Here is a 14,748-nt window from a genome sequence, read left to right as displayed (position 1 = left end):
GCCCCCCACCCCCAGCCAGCACATCCTTGTCAATCACCACCCCCAACACAAAAGCTCTGGTGCTCCTTTTAGATCAAGGGGGAAGATCTCTTCAGACTTACAGCCTTCTGATGTGGAGCAATACAGTACAGTTCTGAATGACACGGCTCGTTGATTAAATATCTCCCAAGAGATAAATGGAACAATTCTAATTTATGGAATTATTTATCTTTTAATATCTCTATTTATAATCTTTATGTATTCATCCAACTTATCTGCTATAGGATAATACAAAGCAACTAATAAATGAATGATGAAATAAAATTGAAGACAGAAAGAAAATCTAAAATCAAAAGAAACAGCCAAAACTTTAGAAGAGGCCAAATGACCCATGTGGTACAAACACACTGGCCAGCTCAGCAACACCAAAAGGACTGAAAAGCCACAGAAGGAAATTAAAGTACATTTTTACAGATCATTTCCTTGGCTACCATCTAGCTAATCCAAGAAAATTCCCAAGGACGTAGGCATATTACTGGCAAGATCTACAATAAAGAGACCCCTACATGAATGTAAATATAGAGGATTAACAATAAGGTGGAAATCACTGATTACTCTCAAGAACAGGTCAGATTAGACAAGACAAGATCCTTTATAGTTTATATTAATCTATAAAACAGGGCTTTGCCTTGCATTAGATTTCAAAAATACTAAGTGCAAAACAAGATTTTAAGCTTGGTATTAAGGCTTAAAATATGGTTCTGCACCGTGTTCTATGGATAGCACAGAACATTTGGAATCTTAACCTATGCAATATTTCTTATAAAACAGAGCAGATAAGAAATAACTATCTTGTCCTTCCCTAATCGCCCACACTTAGATTGCAAGTCTTCATTTGAAGTAATTCACCAAATAGTGGATAATGCTTAACATCCCTAAAAAGGTGCCTGTTTCTCACTCTGATGTACACTGTTTATTCATGCGGCATTTGAATGCTGGTAATTGCTAGCAAGATCAGTTTTGCTTCCTGCTTTCAGTGACTCCTGCTACTGACACCCAAACTTCAGGATGTAGAGTAAGGTGTATGTTTCTCTCCTGGCCCTGACCCCTGACCTGCAGTCAGCAAGGGGGCTGACGTGCTGTTCTCTGGCATTGGGTAGCCTCCTGCTGCTCAGTCAAATGAGTCTGCAGTGGAAATCATGCATCTGAAACAATCAGCAAGCTAACCAGTTGGTCCTCTGGGTCCTCATGATCATAATGAGCTGTATTAGGTTCCTTATCCCTTTATCATCAATGCTGATCAATGCCAAGCATAGGGAGCTTGGAGAGGTTTTCTACACTAGATAAATTTTTCTCAGCACTACATTTTGCATATATAGTTAAAAAAAACTGCAAAAGTACAAAAAAATTACATCGTGCACTTTTCCAAATACTTATGGACTTACGAAAGAAATCAGCAGGTGGTGCTGCTGATTAGGTATCCACTGCACATGCTTTATGTGTAACATCCAGAGGCAGACCAAACTAAGTTTCTAGAGTAATCTAAGTAAGAACTAATATTTGTACATTTTACAAATGAGCACTTTTGGGGTAAAAGACAATTAGGTTAATCTGTGTTTACACCTCAAGGTGGAGAGCCGGATGTTGTCCAAGATAAAGACAATGTTGGATAACACCTCCCACCCACTCCATGACATGCTGGTCAGTCACAGGAGCACGTTCAGTGAGAGACAGATTACCAAAAAGCACCACTGAACGACACAGGAAATCATTCCTCCCTGTGGCCATCTCCCTGTACAACTCATCCACTTAACACACTGTTTACTGCAACAGCTACACCCTTCTTGCACATGTTCTTTTCAGCTATTTATTAATAAGTGACTTTTATGTATATATATGCCTGTATATATTGTGCTATTCTTAGTTAGTGTATTGTCTGTCTTTGTTAATGTTTGTTTATAATGGAGCACTGTAACGAAAAATAATTTCCCCTAGTGATCAATAAAGTATTCTGATTCTGATTCTGATTCTGATAACACTTAACATCTCTAAGCAAGTACCCATTTTCCACTGTGACGTACGCGGTTGTTTCCTGTGATGTTTACGTGCCAGTGCTTGCTAGGAGGCTCAGTATTTGTGTCAAGCCTCTGTTTTAGTTCTGATGTTCCTGAAAAAAATATTTTGATGTATTCACATTGGTTAATTTGTTTTATTATTTTTAGTAATAATACAAAATATTAGGAGTAATAGTAATATTATGCAACTGCAGTTTATACATAAACCTAGCTTTACTGTAGAACCAGGGAGTCCACATGTTTTTAACCATAAATGCAGAAGATACTGGAAAGGTTAATGCTCACACACAGTGATATTAAATTTATCACAGATTTTTCTAATTTAGTTCTAGTTTTTTTCCATCTTATAATCTATACACAATAAACCATAAGCCATCTTATTTAGCTTTATGAGAATGATTACTCTAGTAACTGTTTTACCAAATTTAAAGACTAACTCACTTCAGTTGAAGCAGTAAAAGAATTATCAGCCTTCTTCCTGGAATGTGTAGTCATATTTACATTCAACAGGTGTGGCACCTGTTGAATGTAAATGACACTGCATCTACAATCTTGTACCATTTTATCTGAGTTGAATCTATATTTTCTATATATAATCTATATACTTTTTTTTTTAAAAATTGATCTAAAATCAAAATTCACAGCTGTGAATACACATGACAACATAGGTTTCTTCACAGCTGCAGGTTTCTCCCTATAAAGATACATGTTTACATTGAAAGTAGGTGAGGATGTGACGATGGTATCACTCAGCAAACCTGTCCAGCAGGTTTTGCGGTTTCTGTTCCTGTTTTATGACCTCTCCTGTTACATCTCTCTCTCTCTCTGTGTGTGTGTTGCTCCACCCTTTGTTTCACCTGCTTCTCAGAAACGAGGTGAGCAGCAGGACATTGCACGTCCTAGACCAGGTTTAAATAAAGGAGTGGCTTTTTCACCTTGTAATTCCCTGTTTTTTTCCTCTTTACCTGAAATCAGACAGAAAATCTCCGTTGTAATGTTTATAAGATGTTTAGTCTTTAGGTAAAGCAAGACAAACTGTGATTTTCATTAAATAAATTAAAATGATTTTTTTTTACAAATTTATTGACAGCATAACAAAGGCTCAGTACTCACTTGTAAGACATAATATCTGATGACATGAAAACTCAGCAGTGATGATAGCACAATCGGTAACATGGAACGAAGTGAAAAACCCGACATGGGGAGGAGGGTGTACGTGCCAAATTAGTGTGTTCTGGAAAACTGACCAAAGACCTCCGCGTGTGATAATGAAAATGTGTTGTTCTCTAAAGGTATCCAACTACCTGGCACGATTCAGGAAAACAAAATTGACTTAAATGTCTAGAAAGCACCCTTCTATAAACAAATTAATCTATATCAATCACAGGTGGTAAATAATACCAAGTTCAACACAGAATTGCCACAACAGATAATTTTGCTTGCATCTGATGTATTATACACACCAAAAATGTAGCTGTGAATTTGAGCTCTTGTTGCTGGGAAATTGAACCATCTGTATGTAGTCATCTGTATGTGGGCTTGCAGTGAAAACAGTGAACATGTGTTGGTTCTGAGGATGACTAAACATTAATTTTTTCTTGGATTTTTTTTTCAATATTCAAAAGGCTAATCTATTGCTGTTCACTTCAAGGCTTGGATTACTTGTAATACTTTTGTTTGGGTGGCTTTAAAATATATTTATAACATCATAAGACCCAAACTAATCTTTCAAGAATTTCACAAGCTGCCATTGTATAGTAAGCAATCTGATAAACCAAAACCAGTATGATAACATTACAGGAATGCTGACAGTACCACGGCTTAAGAGCTTTGTAAAAGAGGTGCACTGGGCAGTTTTTTTCACTAGACAGGAGACGAGAGACGAGACTTTATCCTTCCAAACGATGCAAGCAAAATCTGAGATTTTAGCACTGGTCCTGGGCGCCCTGGGCTTATGTGGGACAATAGTCACCACTTGTCTGCCCCATTGGAGGGTTTCTGCCTTCATCGGTGCCAACATCATTGTCATGGAGGAGCTCTTGGAGGGCTTGTGGATGGACTGCTACCGACAGGCTAACATCAACATCCAGTGCAAGGTGTATGACTCGATGTTAATTCTCCCACCAGAGCTGCAGGCAGCGAGGGGGCTCATGTGTGTCTCCATAGTCCTGGCTTTCATCTCGTTGTTGCTCACAGGATTCGGGATCCAGAAGAGCAACTGTTGTGGTGACAATTTAAAGAGTAAGAACATCACCTATGCATTAGGAGGGAGTCTGTTTCTACTTTCCTGTTTGACCACACTCATCCCCGTAAGCTGGGTGGCCCATACTGTCATCAGTAACTTCTATAACCCGGAAATGCTGGATGCTCAGAAGCGGGAGCTGGGAGTGTCCCTCTTCATCGGCTGGGCCACTTCTGGTGTTTTGCTAATCACCGGGATCATTGTGCTGTTTAGGTACAGCAAACGCAGTGCAAAGGAAGATCAGCGCTACATTGAAGTATATCATATTGTGAAAAGGAATGAACAGAAGGCGGACAGTGTTGACTTTTCGAGAGCGAAATCTAGTTTTCATTCAAATCAGGAATATGTGTAAATACCTGTACTGCAGTGTACTAATTACATATTAGATGTCTCTCCATATATTTATGAGCAACATGTATTTTATTTGCAATGATATATTTAAATCAATCATGTAATCATGTTCTGTTGTACTATGCGTTTGTCTTGTCTGCACTGTTTGGTTTACAGATGCAGCAAAAATATTTGGGTAATATGCTGTCCATGAATAAACAATAGTGCCTGTGTTTAAAGTAATATCATTTTTGGCAAATCTATTTATCCAGCTCTTGCTCCAATGACCCTGAGAATGTCATCACTGTTTTTAAGTACTTGTTTTGGATGCAAGTCTGTATTTTTTGTATTTATTTAAGTCATTTTTGTTGTGCTTAATGATGAATTTCTCATCTGAGACATGACAAATGCAACTGCTTCACTGTCTTATTTCATTATATTTCATGATCTAATAATCCCGCCAACCAAGTGAACAGATCATTTATTAAAATCTTTAATTCAGTTTGTTTGTGTGATTCAATTCATAGAATTTCTACTTTTTTTGTGGAACGCAAATACTTAACCAACACTCCATTCAGATATTTTTCTTGTACTAAAAACCTAAGGTGGAAAAGTGAAACCAGCCAATGAAGAAGTGCCTCATTTTCACATTGGACAGAGCAGAAACTAAAACGTTTCTGTGGCTGCAACAAGAGAATGACCCTGTGTGATAATGACAAAAGGTCCTCCCCCTCAGGTTTCCGTGTGCAACACCTTTTCATCAGCTCATCTTACGTGTAGAGAAGCAGTGTGTTTCACATCTGTGATCATCCTATAAGCTTTCTGTTTGTGAGATGGCATCGTTTCCTACGCCCATTAGTGTAGCTGGATGCTACAGTTGTTATATTTGTTTTATTCATTTTTTCAACATTTATAGCAAGTCATTTTTATCTGGCAAATCCTTTCAAATGATAAAACTGGCCACACATTGCATTAGTTAATTTTAAGTTAGCACATGTAATAGTACTGAGATATTACTCGTATGTTCACAATACATTTTCCTTATGCTAAATGTTTTCTAAAATTACGTCAAGTATTTCCTTGTAGTATTAAAAATATGTTACATACTTTTCATTAACTTTGACTTTTTTGCTTGATTTTATTAAAATATGATGTTGATTAAACCTTGTTGTTACTGTGGTAACAAGATTTAGTGATTTTTAATAACTAAAAACTAGCGACTGATCATTAGTACTGGAGGTATTCAAAACAAGCAACACTCCTTTGTGTCTCGCCATTTATCTGATGGCTCTGAAGCAGCTTAACCAGTAAGGCTGCATTGCATCATTAGCATAGTTTTTGTGGGTGTATAAGTTCCTCAACTTGTTGTTCTCCTCAGATTTTTCTCTTCAGCTGTATAAGTGCACCAGGAGGTTGAGATTAAGCTTTCTGTGTTAGCCAGAATGGCCACTTACACTGCTTACAGTGGCTACAGCAAGCCACCTCAATCTTATGTTGGCAGTTACTACGATGGGAAGCCGGCGCTGACAAATGGAGAGTATGGAGAGTATGGGGACTCTGTATATGAGGAAAAGAAGAAAATTGAGAAACAGAAGCGTCGAAATGCTATCTGCTGTGAGGTAGTAGCTCTCATCATTGGCTTCATTGGACTAATTGGCGTTGCAGCTGTGACGGGCCTGCCGATGTGGAAGGTAACAGCCTTTATTGACGCGAACATTATTGTCATGGAGACCCGCTGGGAGGGTTTGTGGATGAACTGCTACAGACAAGCCAACATCAGAATGCAATGTAAAGTGTACGATTCCCTGCTGTTTCTGCCTCCTGATCTCCAGGCTGCCAGGGGTCTGATGTGCAGCTCTGTGGCTCTGACCACCTTCGCCCTTATTGTTTCAGCAGTGGGGATGAAATGCACAAAAGTGGTGGACCACCGGGCTCGTACCAAGCATATTGTTCTTGTGGCTGGTGGCTGCCTGTTCCTCATGGGTTGCCTCACAACCCTAATTCCCGTGTCCTGGACTGGCCATGTCATCATCCAAGATTTTTACAACCCTCTACTGATCGATGCCCAGCGTAGAGAGCTCGGGGAGGCTCTTTATATTGGCTGGGTGACTTCAGCGTTGCTTTTCAGTGCCGGAGTGATCCTGCTTTGCCGCCATGCTCCCCGCACCCAAGATCCAGATGAGATGATTCAATACAACCCCACAGGAAGCCTCTACCAACCCGCATACACCAACCAGCCAGCATACACCTACCAGCCAGCATATGCCTACCAGCCTGCTTACTCTGCAGCCCCACCAGGATCTGTGATATACGCACCAAGTCAATACTAAAGATTTTTGGACTTTTTTTTTTTAAATAAACTTGCCAAAATTTGGCACATTTGATGAGGAGAACTGATTAACTGTCGTTCACTTGAAACAACCAGATATTTCTTTACTTATCAAAGTGTACTGCAAATACTCCAAATCATTATGGACTTGAATGTGTTTCAATGCTGACAAACTGTGCTGGATTTCCATATTCCTTGTTTGGGTTTTTTTTTTTTTTTTTTTTTACCCTTTTGCTTAATTCACACTAAATTATATTCTAGCACAGTATGTATAATCTATTACATCTGTTAATGTTACAACAATTGTATGTTGATATTGCGTTCTTTACAGTTTCTGACCTACTCAAAATTCTGGCCAAATTTGTTTTTTTCCTAATAAAGTACATGGCTTGTAAAAGAGAATCGTGTTGTATTTTTTCCCCCAATCTCTAACACAACAGGACATAGCTGATCAAGAAGTTAAAGGTGCGTTATAATGTAAGCAGTGTTAGTGATGCCAAATGAGCTTAAATTTGTTGTAAATTTCCAAAACCTCAAACTGAAACTGCACTTTCTTCACTCACTAGTGAGCAAATGGAAATATATGTCATTTCTATTGTAGTGTGTGGAAATGTGCCTAAACTGGTTAAACCCTGCTGTTTACACAGATCCACCCACTGTACAAACCTACCAGGTGACTTTACTTCAACCAAACAGGAATTGGTTGCTTTTTTTTCCCTGAGAGCAGAGTCACACAAGAGACCCAGACAAGAAATCCAGTACTGAGTCATACATTTCTAACATTTGACACCCTTAAAGCAAACCAAAATATAGAAGAATATTAAAAAAAAAACACACACACACACACACACACACACACACACACACACACACACACACACACACACACACACACACACACACACAAATTGTTTCCTTTTCACGGTACTTCTAAAATGTACTTATCAAATGTACAAAAAAAATGTTGAATATTTATCATAATTTGCCATACTTTGTTCTTTTTTCCCCCCGCCGTTCTACTACTTCTCATATTCTGTTAAAACTGCACATCTTTTATATCTTTCATACACACACACAGAGGCAGACTTCCCCTGACTCACTGTTTGTCTTGTCTGCTGTGCGCTCCTGTCTTTAACAGTGTGCGTTACAAAAATGGAGGACAAAGAGTTTTGTCCATTGGTGTTATTTTGTGTCTCCAGTTCCCCTACATGCCCATGTACCATGAGGCCCTCCACAATAGCAGTAAACGATTAAAAATAAAGATTAAGTAATAAACAGGAAGTGAATCAGAACTGATTTTTGATCTGTAACTATAACTGGTAATACATTAACAGAGTATGTTTACCAGTGATACATTTGACGATTCTAAACATGCCCCCATTGTTAAGAAACACCTCATCGTTTTGTCTTCTTTTAAGGCGAAGTCCGAGAATGTAAACTGAGACTTCTGAGTAAACAAACGGGGAGCTGAGAGCAGCTACTGGGTTGCTGTACAAAGAATTAAAGGCCCAAGGGATTCAGTTTCCTAGCAACATGTCACAATTCCCACTACCTCCCATTCTGGTGTTATGTCCACAGGGAGGAGGGTGTACAGGTGAACATGAACCTGCTCCTCCTCCATCGGGATGCAAAGCCACTCCACAGAGAAAACCTACTGCTTCCTACAGCAGTCACACTTTGTCCGCACACTATTGCACTTCTGAGCTCGGATGAGTAAGTGAAGAACAGGATGGCAAACTCAGCACTGGAGATTGTGGGTCTTTTAGTATCCCTAATCGGGCTGATCGGGGCAGCAGCAACTACAGGAATGCCTATGTGGCGCGTCACAGCTTTCATTGGAGACAATATCATTGTGTTTGAGACTCTGTTTGAGGGCTTGTGGATGAATTGCTACCAACAGGCAAGCTTCAGGATGCAGTGTAAAGTGTACGACTCTCTCCTGGCCCTGACTCCTGACCTGCAGGCGGCAAGGGGGCTGATGTGCTGCTCTCTGGCACTGAGTGGTCTTGGTGTGCTGATCAGTCTGATAGGCATGCAGTGCACATCATGCATCCAAAACAATGATCGAGCTAAGCGGCTGGTTCTCATCATTGCTGGTAGCATGATCATATTGGGTTGCTTCTGTGTCCTCATCCCCGTCTCCTGGACGGGTCATGTCATCATCACTGACTTCTACAACCCCTTGCTGATCGATGCCCAGCGGAGAGAGCTTGGAGCAGCTCTCTACATTGGCTGGGTAACTTCGGCCTTCTTGTTTGCTGGAGGATGCATTTTTATTTGCTGTAATATACAGTCGGATGACAAAGATTCAGAGAGGTACCTATACTCCAAGGCCTCAGACTATTCGGTCTACCCTCAACAGCCACTACAGCCTCTACAACCTCAACAACTGATGACGCTTCCCCCCCAACCACGATCTCAGCCAATGCTATCAAGATACCCATCGTCTATCTACAGTTACCAGTCCAGATATCCCTCTGTACACAGTGCACACAGTGGGGTCGCGTTTCTGTAAACACTTATTTTTATTTTTGTTTTTTTAATTGATCGGAAACTATGCATTTCAGGTTTAAGAGAAAATGTGTGTGAACCAATACACCATTTCTACTACGTTATGTGTATTAATTCAATTTTATACTAACAGCCTTATATTTTATACAAATGCTTAAAAATTGTGTACATTTATGCTGTATATAACAATTTAATTCAATCTTTAACCACTGAAAATTATTAAAAAGTTGACTTACTCTAAAACATGCACTTTGTTAATGGGACATGTCATCTCTGAAAAACAAGAGTAGTTGTAACTACATTTAAAGCTTAAGAAATATTTTTTGAAATGACTAAACTTTAAACATGAGCTGTGTCTGAGCTGTGCTGCTAAAAAAGAAAAGTTAATCGTTACTAATCAGTTTCAACTAGTATTCAAATCAAAAGTAATAACTAAATGATGGCAGGTGTAGAAGTAGTACTAGAAAAGACCAACAAACACATAACGCTTCATGTGTGAAATCAAAAGAAGAAACAGTTTTCATTTTTTCATTATCAGGATTTCACTGGAAAGTAAATGCCATCCATCTAAAATACCTCCAAAACTAGGACGTTTATGGTGTTTGCTTAACCAAAAAAATCCTGAATCTGTTTAAGTTGGCTGGGTAAAGAGGAAATAGTTACACAAAAACAAGATACTGGATTAAGGATACTTGTTTAAGGTGTGGCAGCATAGCCAGATAGTTACAAAAAAAAAGCAGAGCGACAACGGCATGATCATATGTTCCAAATTTGCAAGTCACTTTGAATAGAAAACAAAGCAGACTGTGTTAAACATTTCTGTCTCTGTTCAATAGAATACGACTTCTTAATCGAATAGGTTGCTTATTTTCAGTTTTAGTAAGTTCAAATGTAAACTATACAACTTGAACTTCAAAATAAAACAGTAATTTCACTGCTGTTGGGTAACGCAAATATTTGTGACGTAAGGACGATGTAGTGTTTATTGTCGCTTGAGGTTTCACGCAATAATTTCTGAAGCCATAATGAATACATGTTGACAAGTTCTGTACATAATTTAAACTTAGACATTTAAACTGTAAGAGACAGAACAAACTGTATTTGGCCTGTGTTATGTGAGATCCCCCTCATTTCACTATCCTAAAGGTCATCTCTGCTCCCCTGTGGACAATATAAGAACTACATGCTCTGTACTAAACTGTACCACATATTAATGTTTGCTTCTAATTTGTACCACATATAAAGAGTAAGAAAACATGGCAAATAATTAAAATTTTAAAAAAATAGTTGGTGTTGTCTTGTTTTGTATGTACACTGTTGGGAGACAGTAACGACTGACCCCTATCACCTGAGAAACATAAACACAAAATAAGCAGACCTCCTCCTACCCTCATCCCTCTAAACCAACCAGGTGAGTGCAGGGCATCTTACCCATAACAAACTGTCTCGTACAGCAAGCAAATGTTATGGATGAGAGCCATTCTAATTCTGGATTTAACCACAACTGAACAATGATTCAAGGTGCTTCAGAGCTAGCTGCAATGTGCGTGGGCTTGGTTGGCTTGATCGGTGCATCGGCTACCACGGGGTTGCCCATGTGGAAGGTGACCGCGTTCATCGGAGAAAACATAATTGTGATGGAAACCCGCTGGGAAGGCTTATGGATGAACTGCTACAGACAAGCCAACATCAGGATGCAATGTAAGGTTTATGACTCCCTGCTGTATCTGCCCCCTGAATTACAGGCTGCCAGGGGTCTGATGTGCTCTGCTGTGGCCTTGTCAGCGGTAGGGCTTCTTGTAGCTCTGGCAGGAATGCGATGTGTGTCCTGTATTCGGGGTAATGATTGGGCTAAGACCATTATATTGATGGTTGCAGGGGTTATGCAGTTCATGGCGTGCATCTGTGTCTTTATCCCTGTGTCGTGGACAGGTCATGTTATCATTACAGATTTTTACAATCCTTTGCTGATTGATGCCCAGAGAAGAGAGCTAGGAGAGGCTCTTTACATTGGATGGGTGACAGGTGCTGTGCTTTTCGCCTCATCCTTGTTGTTTGTCTGCCGCCGTTTGCCCAAAGGCAAAGGCTCATTTGATGTGTACCAGCCACCAAACTTACTCAGTTATAAGCCAATGCCCAATAGGCCAGCTCTGATGAATTATCATCCCCTCTCCACTCTTTCCAGCCTTCGATCGACTGGTTCCGTTGGACAAAATGCTGCAATGCCACTGCAAACTGTCATTCCAGTAAGGACAAATAATGGAACAGTAGTAAACCCACCTGTTGTCTATAATCCGACTCATCAGGAAAATGCATCACTGTTATATCAAGGCAGTAAGTCTCATTACCCCTCAGTGCAGAGCTCTAACCACAGTGGAAACTTGTATGCTCCAGGGAACTCCTTATACATGAGTCAGAACACCACACCATATTCACTCACTTATGTTCCCACCACGTCCTACCAGTCCAGCTTCCATCCAGTTCCACAGACTCTTATTTTCATAACATATAAAGAATCAAGAACTGAATCAGTGCCTTACAGTGAGATGAGAGGAGGTGTATACATATAAGGAAAAATCCACAACTGAGTTGTGGGAAAAGGTATAATCCTAATGCATATACTGAATGGTGTGTTTAAAGTTTTTGTACTGTTAATAACTGTTTTAAATATTTTGCATTGTGGAAAAAATGTCTGCTTTTATCAAATGGGACACAACCATTGTTATTAGTATACACAAAGATGAACCTTTGTTAACCGTTTAACCTCTGTAGAAATCACCAGGATGGAAAGTTATAGCCTAATGTTTTGCAACCTTTTGCAGCCATTTGTTCAAAAGCCTCTAGAATTGTTATCGTTATCACGATGTCTCAGTGTGTGTTTTGCTATGATGATGTCTTTTCCACCAGCCAGATATATAAATAACTTGTTATTATTATCGCTTGCCTGTAATTTCTATTAGCAATAATCATTAAAACCACATTTTAATTTACAAATGTAAGTAGCTGGCAGGTGTTTTTTTAATACAACATTTAACTCTGCAGGTGTGCATGAACTGTTTATATTTCTCAGAGGGAAAACCTTTTTTTTTTTCCAGAGATGGCAGTGAGGGTAGATTAAGGATATATGTTCTGTGAGGTCCCAGAAGCCCGTTGAATTCTTCTTTCTGCATTTTGATCATGTTTGATTATGGAAGACATATTTTATGGTAAAAGAAAAAAAAAAAGAAGCAAATGTTCTTAGAAAAGTAATGATCAAACTTCTTGTTTTAAAGCTTTACTAAACTAAACTACTTAACTAAAAACTCAAACCACATTAAAATCTAAAACAATGAGAAATTAAAGTTGCTAAAAATGAATTTGACATTTTTAGCAATGTATATTATATATTTTTAAATATTTTAGATATGTATCAAAAGATTGTTTGAAACTAAAGACAAGTGCGGTTCACACAAATTTGTGAACCGCACAGTGGACTTATTTGAGAAATCAGAAATTAATCGAGCATAACAGTCAACCACTAAAACAAGCAAGCAAATAATTTGCATTCCTAAACATCCTAATAAAAAAAACTATGTGCTTTATTATTATTATTTAGTTTTTTGTAAATCTGTGAATTTTAAAATTTAGCGATAACAAAAATAGTTACATTTTAGTTTTAAAAATATGATCTTAATTGAAAACCTTCCACACAGTGGTGGATTAGCCATTACAGAAACATAAGAAATTATTTTGTTAATCACCAGTACTATTAACTTAGGGCATATTTGGCATAAACCTTGCATTAGGTGGTGGACTAATAAATGTGTTAAACTGTGTACTGTATATACAACATTAATTACATCACGCACTGCTCGTATAAAGTAAATATATGCTGGCAACTAAAATCTCCTCACAATGCAAATCTGATAAACAAATTCTCGATACTGACATTATATCAACACTAGATGACAGCAGAGATCTTTCCAGTGCAGTTTTTTAAGTTAGAGAGCTCCAGATAAAGAATAGACACATATTATGAAGCTAAATATCATAATATAGGAATAAATTGGAAAAAAAGAAAGAAAGAAAACCAGGATTAAGCTTCAAGCAAAGCAAAAACTAACCATGGTCAAGCAACATTATCTTTTTGTTCTCCATTCACATGTTCAGCCACAACAAGGGTTTTTTTTTATCATCAGTTTTGGAAGTCTCATGTTAAAATATGTCCATAACATAGCATATATGTATGCTGTTGGATGTAGGTTAACTATTTTGACACTGTGATAAATTCATGACATTTTACTTACTAGAAAATGCATTTTAAAGAGTACTTTACAGTTGAGGATATTGTGCTTTTACTTTGTGAGTGGGGAAAAAACAGCTTACATATCACTCTCTAATTTAGCCAATTTCCTGATAATCAAAAATATAGTAATTACACTAATCTCAAGAAACCCATCAGACATTCTTGGTTCAGAATGGCCACTTCAAATCTCAAGCCACTCTTCTTCAACGAATAAAGCAAAGAGTATCAATGTAACCTGAACACATTTTATTTAACTACAAGACCGTGGCAGTTGAACGGTTTGAGGTAGTTAATCTTCAAGGGAGCGTCAATGACCAGTATGGAGATTAGATTTGCGTTTCCATCAGGACTGGACCAAAGATTTAATCATTCCTCGGTGTACCAAAGCAGAGATCTTGTCGAGGTCGAACGTTGCCAGATTTGAAGTTAATCTTCAGGACGTATCCATGTTTGCGGATCAGCGGCTTGGCTGTGCCCTCAATGGGAAGGATCTTCAACTGTGTCGAGTGAGCCGATGGCACAGCGAGCGACAGCGGAAACGAGGCGAACTTGATTTCAGAATTGAAGCACCGAAATAAAGGGTGTTTTAAACAGAGGATGCCAAATGAGTTATCAACACATTTATGCGATTAAAGCCTCGGGAAAATAAAAACACACTTTGCTCAGTATAAAAACGAGGGACATTCATGGCTATGTATTTTAATGGGGAAAAAATGTATGTATGTATGTGTTACATTATTGATTTCTATTCTTTGTTAAATTAAATTAAATCATGTTGTTCATCTTCTGTATTGTTCCAATTTGATTTCCATTTTATCTTTTATTGTGAAATTTGTAAGCAGAAGCTGTTTCCCATTGCTGCTTACTTGACAACAGGAGCCCAGTGCGGTCCTCCTCCTCAGTTGCAGCCTACAATTCAAGTGTGCACCGGGAAAAACATGATAAGAAGGCTATCTGGACAGTGAATATGGGAAACAAAACCTTACAGCCATACAAA

At 38.5% G+C, this 14,748-nt stretch overlaps 4 protein-coding genes across 4 annotated transcripts; all 4 read left to right on the top strand.

Annotated features, from left to right (window-relative positions):
* Window positions 1–3,894: 3,894 nt before the first annotated feature.
* LOC116310832 (claudin-17-like) lies at window positions 3,895–5,128 on the top strand. Its single transcript, XM_031727729.2, has one exon. The coding sequence runs from the start codon at window positions 3,959–3,961 to the stop codon at window positions 4,646–4,648; it is 690 nt and encodes a 229-aa protein (XP_031583589.2). The 5' UTR covers window positions 3,895–3,958; the 3' UTR covers window positions 4,649–5,128.
* Window positions 5,129–5,985: 857 nt separating this feature from the next.
* Window positions 5,986–7,357, top strand: cldn8.2 (claudin 8.2). The gene has a single exon (XM_031727728.2). It carries the CDS (start codon window positions 6,069–6,071, stop codon window positions 6,954–6,956), a length of 888 nt encoding a protein of 295 aa, XP_031583588.1. The 5' UTR covers window positions 5,986–6,068; the 3' UTR covers window positions 6,957–7,357.
* Window positions 7,358–8,525: 1,168 nt separating this feature from the next.
* Window positions 8,526–10,141, top strand: cldn8.1 (claudin 8.1). The gene has a single exon (XM_031727727.2). It carries the CDS (start codon window positions 8,685–8,687, stop codon window positions 9,468–9,470), a length of 786 nt encoding a protein of 261 aa, XP_031583587.2. The 5' UTR covers window positions 8,526–8,684; the 3' UTR covers window positions 9,471–10,141.
* Window positions 10,142–10,977: 836 nt separating this feature from the next.
* Window positions 10,978–12,439, top strand: LOC116310828 (claudin-8-like). Its single transcript, XM_031727726.2, has one exon. It carries the CDS (start codon window positions 10,978–10,980, stop codon window positions 12,034–12,036), a length of 1,059 nt encoding a protein of 352 aa, XP_031583586.2. The 3' UTR covers window positions 12,037–12,439.
* Window positions 12,440–14,748: the final 2,309 nt, after the last annotated feature.

The sequence above is a fragment of the Oreochromis aureus genome, linkage group 14, assembly GCF_013358895.1.
Source record: "Oreochromis aureus strain Israel breed Guangdong linkage group 14, ZZ_aureus, whole genome shotgun sequence".
Taxonomy (NCBI): Eukaryota; Metazoa; Chordata; class Actinopteri; order Cichliformes; family Cichlidae; genus Oreochromis; species Oreochromis aureus.
The sequence above is the reverse complement of the archived record's forward strand: the minus strand, read 5'-3'. Positions and strand labels throughout refer to the sequence as shown.